Source organism: Neomonachus schauinslandi, chromosome 14 (assembly GCF_002201575.2).
Source record: "Neomonachus schauinslandi chromosome 14, ASM220157v2, whole genome shotgun sequence".
Taxonomy (NCBI): Eukaryota; Metazoa; Chordata; class Mammalia; order Carnivora; family Phocidae; genus Neomonachus; species Neomonachus schauinslandi.
In genome coordinates this window covers 64,817,553-64,834,705 of record NC_058416.1, presented here as the reverse complement: position 1 = coordinate 64,834,705, position 17,153 = coordinate 64,817,553, and the positions used below count along the sequence as shown (strand labels likewise).

Sequence of the window (17,153 nt, the reverse complement as noted above, 5' to 3'; positions counted from 1 at the left end):
TTTTTAAAGATTTTATTTATTTATTTGAGAGAGAGAGAATGAGAGACAGAGAGCATGAGAGGGAGGAGGGTCAGAGGGAGAAGCAGACTCCCTGCCGAGCAGGGAGCCCGATGCGGGACTCGATCCCGGGACTCCAGGATCATGACCTGAGCCGAAGGCAGTCGCTTAACCAACTGAGCCACCCAGGCGTCCCTCAAATAAATTAATTCTTTAAAAATAAAATGAAATCTTCCCAAAAAATTGCCTAAGCCCTTGGATCAAAAGGCAGAGACTGACAGAAGGATAAAACAAAACCCAATTATATGCTGTCTATAAGAGACATGATTTAGATTCAAAGTCACAAATAGGCTAAAAGTAAAAAAAAGGAAACACATATCACACAAAGAGTAAGTAAGAGAGTAGGAGTGACTATATCAGATAAAACTGACTCTAAGACAAAAATTGTTATTAGATATAAAGGATATTTAATAATGACAAAGGGCCCATCCATCAAGATGACATTAATATTATAAACATTAAACAGAACTGACTTCTAGTTTCAACACTTGACACCAAATGAGTGGGTTTCCACACCAAGCAGTTCTAACGCTAAATGCCAGGAGTTGGAGCAGACTCCACAGGTTAAGGGCTCAGTCCCACAAGACTGTTGCCATCACTTGACCTCAAGTCCAGGTTGTCACCTGTGCTCTGACTGAGCAGCTGTATAATACCGGTTCCCAACCCTTCCTCAGCTTCAGTAATTTTCCAGAACAGCTCACAGAGCTCAGGACAACAGTTTACTTAATAAAGAACTGGTTTATTACAAAAGGATATAACTCAGGAACAACCAGATTGAAAAGATAAATAAAGTATAAAGGGGTACAGAGCTTCCATGCCTTCTCTGAGCATGCCATCTTTTTTAGCACCTCAATGTGTTCATCAACCCAGATGCTCTCTGAACCCCTTCAGTTTTGTTTTTTTTTATGAAGGCTTCACTACACAGGCATAACTGATTACATCACTGGCCATTAGCGATTAGCTCAACTTCCACTGCCTCCTAAACAAACACACACACACACAACACATGGGAAAGGGGGGGCTGAAAGTTCTAACCCTCTAATTATATGGTAGATTCCACAGGCAACCAGCTCCCATTCAAAGGGATGGTCCCAAAGTCACTTTATTAACATAAACCCAGGTGTGGTTGAACGGGATGTGTTGGGGGAATCTAGCTGGCTCAGTTGGTGGAACATGCCAACTCATGATCTTGGGGTCTTGAGTCTGAGCCCCACGTTGGGTATAGAGATTACTTAAATAAATAAAATATAAAAAAAGAAAGAAAGGGGTGTGTTAAAAATAAGAAAAGACATTCCATTCACCTTTATCCACCTGCAGCTTTTTAAAGAACTGGGGACAAAAAACAAACATTAATATATTGTAAAAGCTCTGCACCAGGAACCAAGAACAAACACCAAACATATACCTCTTATTATATCACAATACCACAAACATGTATGTATCTAACAACAGCCCCAAAATACATGAAGCAAAAATGGACAGAACTGAAGGAAGAAATAATTCAAGAATAACAGCTGGAGACTCCAATACCCACTCTCAATAACAGACAGAAGGCAGGGCACCTGGGTGTCTCAGTTGGTTGGGCATCCGACTCTTGATTTCGGCTCAGGTTGAGACCTCAGGGTTGTGAGATTGAGCCCCGAGTCGGACTCGGACTCCGTGCTGGGCATGGAGCTTGCTTGGGATTCTGTCTCCCTCTGCCCCTCCCCCACCACGGGCGCGCACACGCCCACTCTCACTCTCTCTCTCTCAAGGAAAAAAAAAAAAAACAGAAGAACAAGGCAGAAGACCAACAAAGATATAGAACAAACACCATAACCCAACTGGACCTAACCCGACACCTGCTTCACCCAGTAACAGCAGGAAGTGCACTCGCCTCATGCACACAGGTAACATTCTCCAGGGCAGACTGTATGCTAGGTCCTAAGACAAGCCTCAGTGAACTTAAAAGGACTGACTGAAATCATACAAACTATGTTTTCGAACCACACTGGAATTAAATTAAAGATCAACAACTAAAGGAAATTTGGGAAATTCACAAATATATGAAAAGTAAATATTCCTAAAATCACCTATCGTTCAAGGAAGAAATCCCAAGGGAAATTAGAAAAATACCGAGATGAACGAAAACAGAAACACAACACACTAAAGCTTATGGGCTGCAGTTAAAGTAGTACACAGAAAAAAATTTATAGCCATAAATTCCAGTATTTAAAAAGAACACCTCAAATCAATACCCTAACCTGAAAACACTAGAAAAGAACAAACTAAACCTAAGACTGGCCAAATAAAGTATTGAAATAAAGGCTAGAGCAGAAATAAATGAAATAGGAAATAAAAAAGCCAATAGGAAAAAACAAACAAAACCAGAAGTTGGATCGTTGAAAGATCAATGACAGTGACAAACCTTAGACTGACCAAGAGAAAAAGAGAGGGAAACTACTAAAATCAGGAGTGAACGCAGGATCAGCACCACAACCCTACCAAATAAAGCGGGTCATGAGGGCACACTATGAAAGATGTATGCCAATGAATGAGATAACCTAGAGCAAACGGAAAAATTCCTATACAGATACAAAGTCCCCAGACCAGCTCAAAATGGAGGAGGAAATCTGAAGAGAAGTACACGTGAAAATTAAATAACGTAATTAAATAATGTCAAAGTCCAGTCTAAACTCAGATGGTTTCACTGTGAATTCTACCAAATGTTTAAAAATTAATACTAACCTTTCACAAACTATTCCACACAAGAGAAGAGAAAAGAACATTTTCACCTCATTCTGTAAAGACAGTATCCCCCCAACACCACACATTACAAGAAAACTATGGACCAGTATCCCTTATAAATATAGCTGCAGAAGTCCTTAACAAAATACCAGCACGCTAAATCCAGCAACACATAAAACTTATGTACACCAAAACCAAGTGGAATTTGTCCCAGAATCCAAGATTGATTTAATATTCAAAAACCCACGCAATATACCACTAATATGAATAAAGTAAAAGACAAAAACCACACAATAATCTCAATAGAAGAAGGAAAAACATTTGACAAAATCCAACATCCATTCCTGAAAAAAACTCTTAACAAAACAGAAGGAAACTTCCTCAATCGGATAAAACTCACAGCTAACACAGCATGGTTTAAAAAGAAGCCAGTCAATAAAGGACCACATGTCATATGATTCCACTGATATGAAGTGTCCAGAGCTAGCAAATCCATCAAGACAGAAAGGAGATTAGTGGTTGCCAGGGATTGAGGGGCTGGGGGACACGGAGAATTAGGAGTGATTGCTAATGTGTACGGGGTTTCCTTTTAGAAAGATGAAAATATTCTAAGATTAGACCATTGTGATGAAGGCACAACTCAATATACGAAAATCCACTCAACAGTATGGTTTAAAGGAGCAAAATGTATGGTAGATATAGATCAATAGAGCAGTTATAAAAAAGAAAGCCTTCTTCAGAGTTTGAAAAGCCCTCACTACAAATAACCATAGAATCATATCTACCCAGAGGCACCTGGGTGGCTCAGTCGTTAAGCGTCTGCCTTAGGCTCAGGTCATGATCCCAGGGTCCTGGGATCGAGCCCCGCATTGGGCTCCCTGCTCAGCGGGAAGCCTGCTTCTCTCTCTCCCACTCCCCCTGCTGGTGTTCCCTCTCTCACTGTGTCTCTCTCTGTCAAATAAATAAATAAAATCTTTAAAAAAAAAAAAAATCATATCTACCCAAAAAGGTTTACAAGTAGTTTTAAACAGTTCTTAATACAAAGAACAACATAACTTACAGACTCTGTCTCAAAGATTCCCACCATGGATCTACAGTCAGGGGAGAGCTGACTGTGCACATTCTTTGCCACCCATTACAAGACACAGGGGGCAAAAATCTCAGGAAAAAATGACATTTCCCCGCCTTGCTTGCACAAAGACAAACACGTTTCCCTTTATGAAATATGAACAAACAAAAATCACCTGGAGCTTGGATGATTTAAATCCATACCTGCACTAGCCTGGGGGGTGGCGCAGACACTGCCTTGGAGCCACAGTTCTAGACAGAGCAGGATTATGACACTCACCTCAAGCTCTTCACTGTCTTTGGGCTTCTCCTCAGAGGTCTGTTTGACAAAGTCAGGGATAAGGATCTCCAGCGTAGCTCGGGCTACGAAAAGAAAAACCCCAAGGGTGAGGGCTTGGACCCAGCTTGCTTCCTGACTCCAGAGCAAGCTGCACGCTGGCTCCTGCGCAGGGCCAAGGTTCCCATGGCTCAGAGGGAAGCAAGGGCCCTGGGGAACAGCACTGCTTCCGAGGCAGGGAGAGTAGAGGATGGAGGAGCACATCCTGAGCAAAGGACACAGTGGGGCAAGTGTTAGGCTGTGGGCAGCCTCCTAAGCCACAAAAGCTGCATGTACTCTTGCTCTGAGGTACTTGTAGCAGGCAAGGCAGGCGAGATCTGTTTCAAAGAAATCACGGTGGTGGCGTGCAGACAAATGGCTCAGCAGGACCCAGGCCAACTAGTGAGGCCTGAGGACTGAGCAGGCTGCTGTTGAGTGTGGGAGGGAAAAGCAGCGAGACTGGACGGATACTCTTGAGAAAGCATCTGCAGGACGGAGGAGAGGGATGGCTCAATGCTGAGCACAGATTTCTGAATGAGCAGGGCTGCCACTCACCACTGGGGTGGGGAAGTGAGGAGTGCTGGGGAATGGGGAGGGGTAACAATCTGACCCTACAGAGTCGTAGGTGCTAGCAAGTGAGATATCTAGAGAGCAGCTGGGATCTGGGCAGAGGAAGTGGATCCTCACACGTGAGGAGAGCAGAGCCCTACTGCCAGGACGTTTCCACCCCCACAATGGACCCTACTCTGAACTATTTGCCCCATGACCTTGGTAGCACTAGTTTGCTGAGCTGAAAAAGCCTTTTGGCACAATCTCTCTAAAATGGACAGCAGGCCTTCCTGGAGAAGGGGTGTAGTGCATGATCCCAGCACAGCCTCACAGAAGGAAGGACAGAAAGTAACATATCCTCTCAATCATCCTCAGCATATACCACAAAAGAAAGCAACTCCAAGGTAAACTCAGAGTCACATGAACAAAAGCACTTTCACCACCCAAGACCTGGTAAGAATGTGATGAAACTGACATACTTCATGCCTGTACAGGGCAGAGTGCTTTGGAAGACACTACAGCAGAGGTAGAAACCTTAAGAATAGAACTGTGGGGGGCACCTGGGTGGCTCAGTTGGTTGGGCGTCTGCCTTTGGCTCAGGTCATGATCTCCGAGTCCTGGGATCGAGCCCCACATCAGGCTCCCTGCTCAACGGAGAGTCTGCTTCTCCCTCTGCCCCTCCCCCCAGCTCATGCTTTCTCTCTCTCAAATAAATAAAATCTTAAAAAGTATATAAAAAGAATAGAACTATGGGCACCAGGCCTGAGGTGCACCCCCAACACCCACCCTAAAATGTGCTTCACTTCCAATAAGAGGCCAAGTAACCCTGATGGTGAGGCAGAATGGCTTCCCTTTTAACTGGAAAACATAGGCCTTCCCAGGGATCTGACAGGCTACATTCAGTGAGTGGCAGTCCCAAATCTAGAGATTGAAGGACTCAGGAATTCATCCTCTCACATGTCAAAACCACTCAAGAATGCCAACAGTGTGAAAATCCACCTCGGGTGCCTGGTTGGCTCAGATGGTTAAGCGTCTGCCTTCGGCTCAGGTCATGATCCCAGGGTCCTGGGATCGAGTCCTCCATCGGGCTCCCTGCACCACGGGGAAGCCTGCTTCTCCCTCTCCCACTCCCCCTGCTTGTGTTCCCTCTCTCGCTAGGTCTCTGTCAAATAAATAAATAAAATCTTAAAAAAAAAAAAAAAAGAAAATCCACCTCTTTGTCATCTAGCATGCCCACATTTTGCATGGTTTACGAACAACCCCACTCTAGAATGTGTGCTCACCACGGCCCAGTGAGCTCTGTGAGCAGTGGGGACAAGGGCGGGAGATTCTGGCCCAGCTGCCACAGAGCAGAGAAGGTTTGAATTTTCTAGTTTTATTTCTCATATTTTACTTCCTCTATTTGAGTCTTTTCCAATGAGCACATACTTTTATTTTTTTTATTTTTTATTTTTTTAAAGATTTTATTTATTTATTTGAGAGAGAGAGAATGAAAGACAGAGAGCATGAGAGGGAGGAGGGTCAGAGGGAGAAGCAGACTCCCCGCTGAGCAGGGAGTCCGATGCGGGACTCGATCTCGGGACTCCAGGATCATGACCTGAGCCAAAGGCAGTCGCTTAACCAACTGAGCCACCCAGGCGTCCCGAGCACATACTTTTAAAAAACCAAGTTAGAGGATCACATAAATTAAATGGATTTGCCCCACCCCCAGCCCTCCCTAGCCAAGGGGAGGGGCGGACACTGTGGGCAGCATGGGTCTCTGACACCCAAGCAGGCACATTACCAGCTTTATTCTTCGCAAGTTTTTTGCTGCTTGCAGTTCCAGATCCATAGGTCACACCATCAATGGTCACCGAGGCACCAAAAGGCTCACTTGGGTTCTCTTAAAATTAAAATTATGGTTTTAAAAATACTTGCCAAGACAATAAAAGCGCGCACGCACGCACACATACAATCTGCTAGCACCAACAGACAAGGCGGGGTCAGGGCTACTGCTGAAAGGCAGAGACGGGGGCTCCCTGAGGCATGGAGATAGGGCCAAGGATTGGTCAGCAGGCAGAGAGCATGCCAGGAAAACTGGGAAACGGGGGACCATAGGTTCGTAAGCTGGAGGGGAAACAGGAGGCCAGAGGCCAAGCCACCAGGGACAGGGATCAACGTCTGTGAAGGATGGACAGAGGACTGTGAACAGCAGAGATGCTGAAGCCAAGGAAACAACATTAAAACAATGAGTGACTCCTGGGTTCAGGGTTCTACAGGGAAGACAAACTAGTTTTCACAAAGGTGTGATGTGGATGGTGACAGGAGAAGGGCTGGTGGGAAGTGCAGGCCGGAGGCCCCTTCATCCACCTCAGGGCAGGTGGAGACAGTGGGGGGCCTTCCTCAGAGCAAGGGATAAGAAGAAGGTGGGAGTGGGGGGAGTGTGGATAAAGAAAGGGGGAAGCAGGGGCATTTGTCCTCAGAAGGGACACACAGCTGTGAACACAACCTGCCCACCTGCAGCACGCTTCTCCCCGCCCTGCCCTTTCACTTCTATCCCAGCAGAGTGGGGTTAATGATCAGTTCCCGCCTCCCCAGCCGTGACCCCAGCGAGGTGTAGGATTCTTCAGGGCCGAGATGAGGGAAGTCAAACTTACCACATTCAAAGAAATTATAAACGGGGCGGACCTTGAGGACGCGCTGCATGTACTCGTGCAGGATGCAGACCTCGGACTTCCCGTTGGGGTTAATGACGAACTCTGTGACAAGAAGGCCTATCTCAGCAACAGCGTGAGGACCTGCCGCAAGCTAGCACTCGGGACCTGGCACCATCCAAGTTAGCGACTCACTGAATTAGGGGCTCACCACCGTGAACGTAGTGCACCTCTGCATTCGTAGGGTAAACATAAGCTTTGAAGTAAATGCAACTCGCACACAAAGCGTATGTTCTAAGACCATCAAGTGAAAAAAAACAGGATAACCAATCTGCCCAAGATAAAATTTACGTGCCCCAACTCACCTTTCTTTGTGGGTGCATCCTGCACAGACAGAGTGATGAGCTTCTGATTGGCCGGCAGGATGGGCCTCTCAGACTCGGCCTGTTTCCGTTTCATTTCTCGGTTAAACTGTCGCCGCTCGGCCCAAGTCCTGAATTTCTTCACAGTGACTTGCTCAAAGTCAAAACGCTTTTCCAGGTAGTTCCGAAATTCCTCAAGATCTGTGTGGATTTACCAGAAAACAAAACTGCTAACTTCCAACCTAAGAGTCATGTTCCCTCTGTCCAGTGAGTAGGATGGTGACGGGCTGCCCATCAAACAGGCCCCGCCATGCCATTCCCCACTCCCCTTTCCCTTTTGAAGGGCAAACAAAGCAAAGGATCAGGTCCTTTCTTTTTTCTTTTTTTAAGATTTTATTTATCTATTTGAGAGAGAGAGAGAGTGCACAAGAGAGAGAGCACAAGTAGGGGAGAGGTGCAGAAGGAGAGGGAGAAGCAGGCTCCCCGCTTACATGGGGCTTGATCCCAGGACCCTGGGATCATGACCTGAGCTTAAGGCAGACACTTCAGACTGAGCCACCCAGGCGCCCCTGAACCAGGTCCTGTCACTCAAATTACTCAGGAAGGTCCCTTATGGACAAATTTCTGAGATGCTCTTTTAGTCTATTTGGAACAAGAAAAAAAAGAAAAAGCTTTAAAAAACAAAACCAGATGGCCTTCAAGACTTTTCTCCCGTATCAAAACAAGTACCACAGCAGCTGAAGCACTGTGCACCTTGCGCTCTTCCCCTCCGGCCATCCTGGCTGCCTGCACACTCAGCAACACACCCAGGCAGCTAGGGCCCTGGCACCTGTCATGCCTCTCCCCACACAGCCCCTGGCCCAATCCCACTGCTCACCACCCACCTCCACTCAGTGAAGTTCCCAGGGGCCTCCTGCTTTTACTGTTGCACCCACTACCCCTCTCGCTCCCAGGATATCCCAGAGGGTCACATCACCCTCACTGGTTTCTTATGCAAGTGTAAGCCCTGAGGCAGGGACTCTTGTGGTTCACACCGAGCCCTAACAGCAATGCCTGTGGAAATAGAGGGAGGAAGTCCATGTGCAAGACCGAGAAATACATGGATAAAACACAAGGCTGTGAAACAATATACCTGCACCCACTTAGTTACACACTAAACCACGTATTTCTTTACATGTGAATGCAGGGAAAGAAGTCTGGAAATAAGTACAAGTGGTTACCTCTCCAAAAGGAGTAAAATTAGAAGTGAAAGAGAGGTCTTTTCCAAAAAACAAGAACACATTCAGGTGTTACATGTGCATAAAAGATGGATTTGAGGGGCGCCTGGGTGGCTCAGTTGTTAAGCATCTGCCTTCGGCTCAGGTCGTGGTCCCAGGGTCCTGGGATCAAGTCCCACATCGGGCTCCCTGCTCAGCGGGACGCCTGCTTCTCCCTCTCCCACTCCCCCTGCTCGTGTTCCTGCTCTCGCTCTCTCTCTCTCTGTCAAATAAATAAAGTCTTTAAAAAAAAAAGATGGATTTGAAGAAAGAAACCATTACGTTGAAGTCTTAAAGCAAAAACTCTGTTCCAGCTGGGTCCTTAGAAAAGCCCGGACACATGGACAGAAGACAGGGGCAGCTGACATGGATGGGGAGGGAGGCAACAGGCAGGCAGGTTGCAGGGAGATAGCAGTCTGTCCGTGGGGGGATGCTGGGGGCCAGTGACACACCCTGCCTTTCCCTAGATGCCTAAGGCTCCAACCAGCCCTCTCCACCAAGGCCCCTCCCTCAGCAGTGGTGCACCCCCCCACCCCGCCCCAGCTTTTCTAGGCTCCACACACTTAAGAGTTACAAGGAAGGCTGGGCAGCAATATTCAGACAATATCTAAATAGCAAAAACCAAAATCCTGAAAACACAAAGTCCTCTTTGAAAGAGATTCAGCAGGTGGGCTGAGAGAGGTCGGCCACCACTGTAGACAACTAAGAATTTCACGGGTAGGCCTAAGCTAAAAGACACAGAAGAGAGAAGAGAAACACCAATATATAGCCAAAAGCAATTATGGGGTTGAAGAGGGAAACATCCACAGAATAGTGGCTGTCTCCCAGTACTGAATCTGTGGATTGAAGAAGTTCATTCTGAGCGCATCAAGACAGATCAAAACAATGCCACATGAGCATATCCTACTGAAAAACCAAGATTTCAGGAAAGGTCACAAAAGTAACCAGAGAAAAACGCCAGTGTGCACTGACAGTAGCCATCTCCACGGCAGCCCCGGCCATGTGGGGCCTGCAGACCCAGGCAGGTTCTAAGATCAGGGAGACAGGCATTTCCAACCACGAAAGAGTGGAGAGAGGTCCCCAGAAGTCCCTTCCTCACAGACAAAAGCAGGAACAGGTGGCCTCAGCAGGAGGAACGTGACCCCGGGGAAGGCGTGGAGTGCAGCCACATCCCTGCAGATGGATCCCAGCCAACAAGGAAGGAAGAAAGTTCACCCCAGAAACTTACCAACTGATTCGTCTTTGCACACCTCGACCTTGGCCTTCACCTGCCCCAGGGCCCCGGGGGCACCCTCAGCCCCCAGTGGGTCCTTCTCATCGAGGGCCCCCGAGTCAGCTCCCACGGAGTCAGGCTCTTCCAGGGGGAACTCCAACTCTGCAGATCGGCTCAGGGGCTTGACAGGGGACACTTCCCCACTGGGGGTGAGCTCACTGTTTTGTTCTCTTTCCTCATTGTCCTTCATTTTCTTGTAATGCAGACAAGGAATGCTGCTCAGAGGAGGATCATGTTTCTGTGGATAGTGAAATTGCAACACAGATTACAAGGATGACCTCAAGGCTCTGAACATCTGAAGCCTTCCACTTGCCTCTGCCTGGCTAGCATGCAAACACAGCGTGTGTATGTTCAGTCTGCAAACTTACAAGACTAAATTCATGACTGATGCATCCCCTACCCGTATGCTTCCCGTTCCCAGGAAGTACGGCCTGGACCAGGTGACCACCCGAGACTCTCTGTGTAGGTACACCGGGACTCCGGAGTTATGGAATGTCATGATCCACCCGTCGGGCAATGGTTCTGTAGGAGGACGGCCACGACCTGCACAGAAGACAAGAGCATCCTACAATCACTTCAGAAACACTCTGAGTTGTAGAGATGGCTTCAAAATTATGATACATGGCAGATAAAAATAGTAAAGTCAACCAAGAATTGATTGGAAAGAACCTCTAAGAACTAGGGGAGTAGAGGAGTACCCTCCCCTCCACCAGACAGAGCCTACCCAGCCCTGCCTGCCACTCAGCGCCTCCAATGCACGAAACTCTTCTCAATTGTTGTGCTTGTTTATATGGCTCCAACCCAGAGAATCTAAGTCCCTCCTCAATAGCAGGAAGCTGTCCACCTTGTTTACTGCTGTACTCTTGGGCCTAGAACAGCACATGGTGCACAAAGGAGCCTGGGATGAGGTTCTACAAGACAAGAGTCCTAGTCTCAGCTGCTGCCTGCACAGCTGTGGGCACCACGGCCATCAATCCCTCACTGCCTGCCTTGGCTATGGCCAGAGGCACCCCAGGGGCTGAGTAAACTTTGCTAACAAATTGCATGTCTGCCGACCACTGCTCCCTGTGACTCGACAGCAAGCGTTCATTGTACCTGAGCTGCATACTCTCACCAGCACGTGAAACTCCTTCCAATTCATACGTTTCTAAGTCAGTTTTAGAACACTACTCCCAACCCCTTCTTTGCTTTACAGGCAGTCAAAGAAAAAAGCTCAAGACTTGTTACCCACTTGACACCTGCCACTAACAGGCCCGGTGACTAGGAAAAGCACAAAGATTTAACTGAAACGTAATTCTCTAACAGGAATTGGGAACAAGTGAGAAATTTAGGGACAAAAGAAAAAAGCAAATGAAATTTTAAAAACATAGACATAATGAAATGGCATGAGGGACTCTCACGGACAAGGGAGTAGCATCCCAGTGCCTGGTCCCCACCCGGCAGTGTTAACCCTTGGCCTGACATCAGAACATAACAATCCTGGCTGGATGGCTGATGTCAGGATGGCCCCCAGGAGGGAGCACAACAGGTCAGAGGTGCACAGACACTGCCACACACTTTTCCCTACCCGGGCTAGAGCCAAGGAGCTGCCTCACACTATCTTTGGGCTAAGTCAGGACAAGGAGAAGCAAACAAAATGCTAGCAAAGTACAACACGGGTCACTGGTGCACCTGGGCTACTCATTTGTGACAAGTAGCAGTCATAAAGCTGGCCCAGCCGTCTGAAGAGCTCACATGCAGCTTACACGCAGCCTGTGAGCCTGAGGCCCATGCCACAGCTCCTGGGAGGCAGCACTGTGGGGCAGGCTGCCAGATGGGTGAGGTGGAGCAGAAGGCTGCAGAGGGAAAGGCACAGCAGTGCCCGGTGCAGGCAGGCCCAGTGGCATCCCTGAAGTCATGGCCAGGCACACTGTGAACCTGAACCAGGCTGCTCAGAATGGACACGGCTTTGTGGCACCTAGCATAGCCAACCCGTCCACTCTGCAGTGGGAGACTGCACACCACCTGCCCCTCGATTTCCTCCCATCACGCCAAGCCACCTTCTGCACTCCAGCCCTCAGCCTAAGGTCTCAACTGTGTGCCTGAGTCCCCACGCATCCGTTCAGCCCCTTCCCACTGCCCAATGCCCAGCCCCATAAGCAACTCCAGGCCGACTGCCCCACCCCCCAAATCCAAGTGCAGCTTTGGAACACCTTCACCCCTACCACAGGAGCTCCCACTCTAGCCACCTAAAGTCCACACACCATGCTGCAGCCATAGGAGCTGTGCCTTTAGACAAAAATTGTGTAACACCACCACCTGCCTGCTTCTAGAGGCTTCCCCTGACACTTGGTGGAGAATCCAGAAGCCTGACTACAACCATCACCTGCCACAGTGCTGCACCCACCTCTGGCCTAGGCCTCACATCCTCTAGTTGCCCATCTTGTCATCTCCCAGCAACATCATCCCCCTCCACCACCCCATCAGAAGTGCCTCCCCACTCCCCTGCTCAACACCAGCTGCTCCAGTGTGTGTCCACGCATGACACCACAATCAGCACCCGGGTCACTGTGCATCTGGTGCTTCCTTGTGTCGTCTGTCTCCCCTTCACCACATGTGACTGTCCGCCCTCAAACATGTGCCCACTGCTAAGACCACTGCCTGGCACCCAAGGGCTCTCAAAACGGCACTTCTACCGCCCCACAAACACACCACTTTCTGACTGGCTGACTTACTTTTTAGCACAGTTTTAATCTTGGTCATCATTGGCTGCACACTTGTCTCTCCGTCAGATGGATGGTCACTGTCTCCTCCGTATTTCTCCTCCATCCGTCTCTTTTTGGGAGCACAAAGGCCCTCTTCCAGCAGAGCATCAACATCGTTGTCAAAATCATCCTGCAAAACACGCTGTTCAGACACCAGGGCCCCCGGAGCCTGCATTCCTGTACCGTAGGCAAGCTTAACAGCATTAGTGAGAACAGACACAGAAATGAGGCACTCTCAAGTGGGGCCTAGGTATGCCTTTATGTTGCGTGATCATCTGAAAAACAAACAGGAAGAAACTGACAACTGCAACCAAAACACTTGATGCTTGGCACAGGTGCACACGCCACCAGGAAGCGCTTCTCAGCAGCACCTTCCAACTCAGGTTGCATAAAGGGTACAAGGTCGACTGCTCAGCCAAACCTTTCTTTAGGAAAATTTAAAAACCTGGACTTCTTACAGCTTTTTCTTTTCCACATTAACATTATTCCACCTGATATGGGTTTTTTTTTTCCTCTGCAACATCAGCTTTCAAAAGATGCTGCGGTTCCCAACACCTCTCTTTGGGTTTTGCTAAGAGTGCTCCAAAGGCGGGGTCGCCGACATACCTCATAGGAGAAGTTCAAGGCCTCTTCATCCACTCTGTCTCTCTGCACGATTGCTTTAGCCGTGAACCCGCCTGTTCCTTCTTCATCTAGCTCCAAATTGTCAGTAAAATCTTCTAACTCATCGAGCACTGCGTACTCCACTCTCTTTTCCTGATCCAGCTCATTCTCCTCATCCTTCTTATCAGCACTCTCACCCCCTACACCTACCCCATTCCCAACACTCCCGCCAAAGGGACAAGCATGCACGTCTCCACTGACAGGGCTAAGGGCCAGACCGCACTCTGCGCGAGCGTCGCGCTCCACTCCTGTGTACAGCACCTTCCTGTCCTTACTCCTGCAGCTCTCGGTAAAGCTCACGCTAATCTTTACATCCTTAAGCAACTTAAGGTCAGGGGAGAACTTCCGGACCGCAGGTGCGTGCCGGGCGGTGCGCGGGCTGTGGCCACTACAGTTCGGGTCTATGAGGAGGCGGGCCTTAGAGAAGGATCCTTTGGAGAGAAGAGAAGCTCCGTAGAAGTTGAGCGGGTCCTCAGCAGGGGGTTCGGCCTGTCCATCACCACCAGAGCCAACGTCCATTACCTCTGCATCACTGGACGTTTGCAGGGGAGGTGGTGGAGACTGTTCACGGGGCAGCGCTTGAAAGGGGCAAGCTCGGTTCTCCATCACCGCTTCTCCTGCGGGCTCACGCGGGAGAGGAGAGGGACTCTCATATGTCTCCATAGTAAAAGTGGTTAAGACTATTTTAAAAGACCAGAGTTTTAAAAAACCTTACATAAATCTATACAGCTAACATGCACAAGTCCGCTGAGACCCGGGTGCCGTCCTGCCCGTGCTGCACACGCCGGCGGCTTAGTCAAGCTGGCCACATTGCTCTTTTCATTAATGTAGACAGCTTTTAGAACCACTGCCTCAATTATTGGAAATCACAATGCACTCAGCTTAAATGACTGACGACTAAGCGAGTCTGTCTTCATGCCAAAGTGGCACCTTTCTTCTTCCACCTGCAAAGAGATTTAAAAACATCGTCACAAAATGACAGAAACCTTCTGCTTCCCTGGTACTAAGAGTCAAGTGCTATTAACAGTGTAGTAAAGAACTTGAAATACTACTGCCTTAAAGAACCTTCTAGGCTTCAAAACAAACTAGCTCTAAATTCTTCCTTCAGAACCTAAATTATAATTTAAGTCCTAAGTTAAGTATCTTACTAATTGTCCACTGTAATTCCTACTTCAGAAGCACAAAAAGTATTATCTTAAGGCTCAAAAAAGATTTTTAAAAACTAGGCTAAGCTTCACCGCAGCATTCCCCTAACTCAGTTTATTAGGTAAGCAAGCTCGCGGTGCAAGGCTGCCCTTTCCAGAACACACATAAGGTGTGTGGCCTCCCTCTGGCCATCAGAGCGACATGGATCCACTCACCTGCTAGGGCTGGGTCAGTCAGAGGGCGAGGGCGAGTGCGAGACCCTCAGCTCAACTCTGCGGCACTAGGGCCTCAGAGGTACAGCCAGGCGCTCTGCTACCCAGGGACCCCAGGGCTCTCCTGGGCCCACAAGGTGGCGGGTGGACCGGGATAGTGATGCAGCGTGCTGAGGTCGCCAGAGGTGGCGTGGTTCTGTTCCCAGTAGAGGAGGGGATGGTGGCTGTGGGGAAGGGAACCTGGCCAGGGTTGGTCGGGGGAGCCTCAGGAGACAGCTGGAGCCAAGGCACAGGAAGTCCTGGGTGCCATCTGGAACCTGGCTCCCTCCTGGGGGCAATAAGGAGCCACCAAGGGTGAAGCGATTCCCATGCCACAATTCAGCCCCTATTTGAAAAAGGAAACTGACAGCTGTGCCAGGCCCAGTGCCTATGCCCAAGGCACAGAGGGCAGTCCTCCAGGCCAAAGCACAAAGGTGTGAATGAGGCTCTGGTGACGGGGCTGGAGCCCTCAAGAACAGTGAAGACACAGAACTGACCACACTGCTGACTGGGTAGAGGTGGAGAGCAAAGACAAGAGGGAACTGAAGGCAAATGAGGCTTCTCCCCTGGGAGGACACACGTGTTCCAGCATTCAGGCAAGAGCCTGCCGAGGAGAATGGATGGAGCCTCTAGGCAGACCTGTCCAACAGGTGCTGAGGCCACAGCTCTGGAGCTGTGACTGGCCCAGAAACAGAAGGCCAGAACACATCAACGAGGTGATAGTCGCCAAAACCACAGGAGAGAGGCTGCCCAGAGAGGCAACACAGACCAAGAAGAGGGTTAAGGATGCAACTCTGGGAAGCTTCCCTTCAGAGAAAAGACAACAAAAGGGATGACGTGAAAAGGCAGGTCAGAGGGACAATCCAAAAACCCAGAGGTCTGCAGGAGGGCCGGGCATCAAAGCAGGAGAAGCACGTGCAGACGCAAACGTGTATGCGCACACACTCCCACACCATGCAGACACACACACACACACACACACACATGAACATGCCATGCACACGGGTGCAGATACGCACATGCATGCCCATGCCCACATAGGGCAGGCCTGACTGGCTGCATGGACAGAGCAGAAGACAGCAGACATCACACACTTAAGAAGTTTACAGTGAAGGAGTAGAGCGTGGTGGTTGTACTTTCAAGGAGACACAACATAAAAACCAAAGACTTACTCAGATTTAATTAATTCCTTCAACCAATATTCACTGGCCTTCTACTCTAAGGGATGTACTACCATGAGCAAGAGACAAGGTTCCCACCACCTGGACACAGCTGGAAGGGCAATGACCACTGAGCTGTCACTCTATTTCCTAGACTCTAAGATGTCCTTACATTTCTGAATTCAATGGGAATTTTATCATAATACTTCCCCCAAAGGTGTATCTGTCAAAGGTGCTAAAGATCAAGGGAATACAGCATACAGATAACAAGACTCAGAACTGAGGTAAACGCTAAGGAGGCTGCAGCTGAACAGGCATGAGGAGAACCGAGTGAAATAAGGCCAGTCTCCTGGCAACCAACAAAGATCATTTCAGAGAAGGACAGACAGGTCAGCATGTCCAGTGCTAAAGAACACAGATAAAAATCAGGACCAAACCCCTCAGCTTCTGGTAGGTCTGTGGAGACACTAGCCAAGAGCTAATCCAGTGATTCTGGGGGCTGAAGGGGGGGGCTGAAGACAAAGGGTGGTACAGGATGGGGACACCTGCTAGTGTTAAAAGACCAAGCAGCTGCCATCACCAAAGCACAAAGCAAAGATGATAATGACAACAATGCAGGGAGGCCTGAAAGAGGTGCAGAGGGTGGGGTCAGGGAGCGGTAGAGAAAAAAGAGTGTTCTTTCTCCCTGGGAGATCAGGAAAGCCTGCCCAGCCCCAGGGGGCAGCAGCTCAAGACTCAGAACTCCGCAGTAGGGCAGTCCTGGGCAAGTTCCTTACTTTCCCCTGTAAGCTTGCTCTACTCATTCAACAAGTGTTTGCTGAATGCTTTCCACATGGCCCACGTACCATTCTAGATGCTAAGGACGCAGAACAGACAAAATCTGTACCCACAGAGCTCACTTTTTAGCAGGACAGATGGAGAAACAACTAAGAAAAGCTGATTAGTATT

At 48.8% G+C, this 17,153-nt stretch overlaps 1 protein-coding gene across 2 annotated transcripts in view; it reads right to left on the bottom strand.

Moving 5' to 3' along the window:
* DGCR8 (DGCR8 microprocessor complex subunit) overlaps positions 1-14,492 on the bottom strand; it is a 30,196-nt gene extending 15,704 nt beyond the window's left edge. Inside the window, exons 1-8 of one of the 2 annotated variants that reach the window (XM_021690833.2) lie at positions 13,592-14,492; positions 12,956-13,115; positions 10,642-10,784; positions 10,197-10,479; positions 7,716-7,913; positions 7,354-7,455; positions 6,501-6,599; positions 4,133-4,215 (exon numbers count right to left, since the gene is read on the bottom strand). In XM_021690833.2, coding sequence (XP_021546508.1) covers positions 4,133-4,215; positions 6,501-6,599; positions 7,354-7,455; positions 7,716-7,913; positions 10,197-10,479; positions 10,642-10,784; positions 12,956-13,115; positions 13,592-14,311 — 1,788 coding nt within the window. In that variant the 5' untranslated portion in view covers positions 14,312-14,492. The remainder of the gene's footprint in view (positions 1-4,132; positions 4,216-6,500; positions 6,600-7,353; positions 7,456-7,715; positions 7,914-10,196; positions 10,480-10,641; positions 10,785-12,955; positions 13,116-13,591) is intronic. The other variant, XM_044921285.1, reaches the window with a different exon arrangement.
* Positions 14,493-17,153: the final 2,661 nt, after the last annotated feature.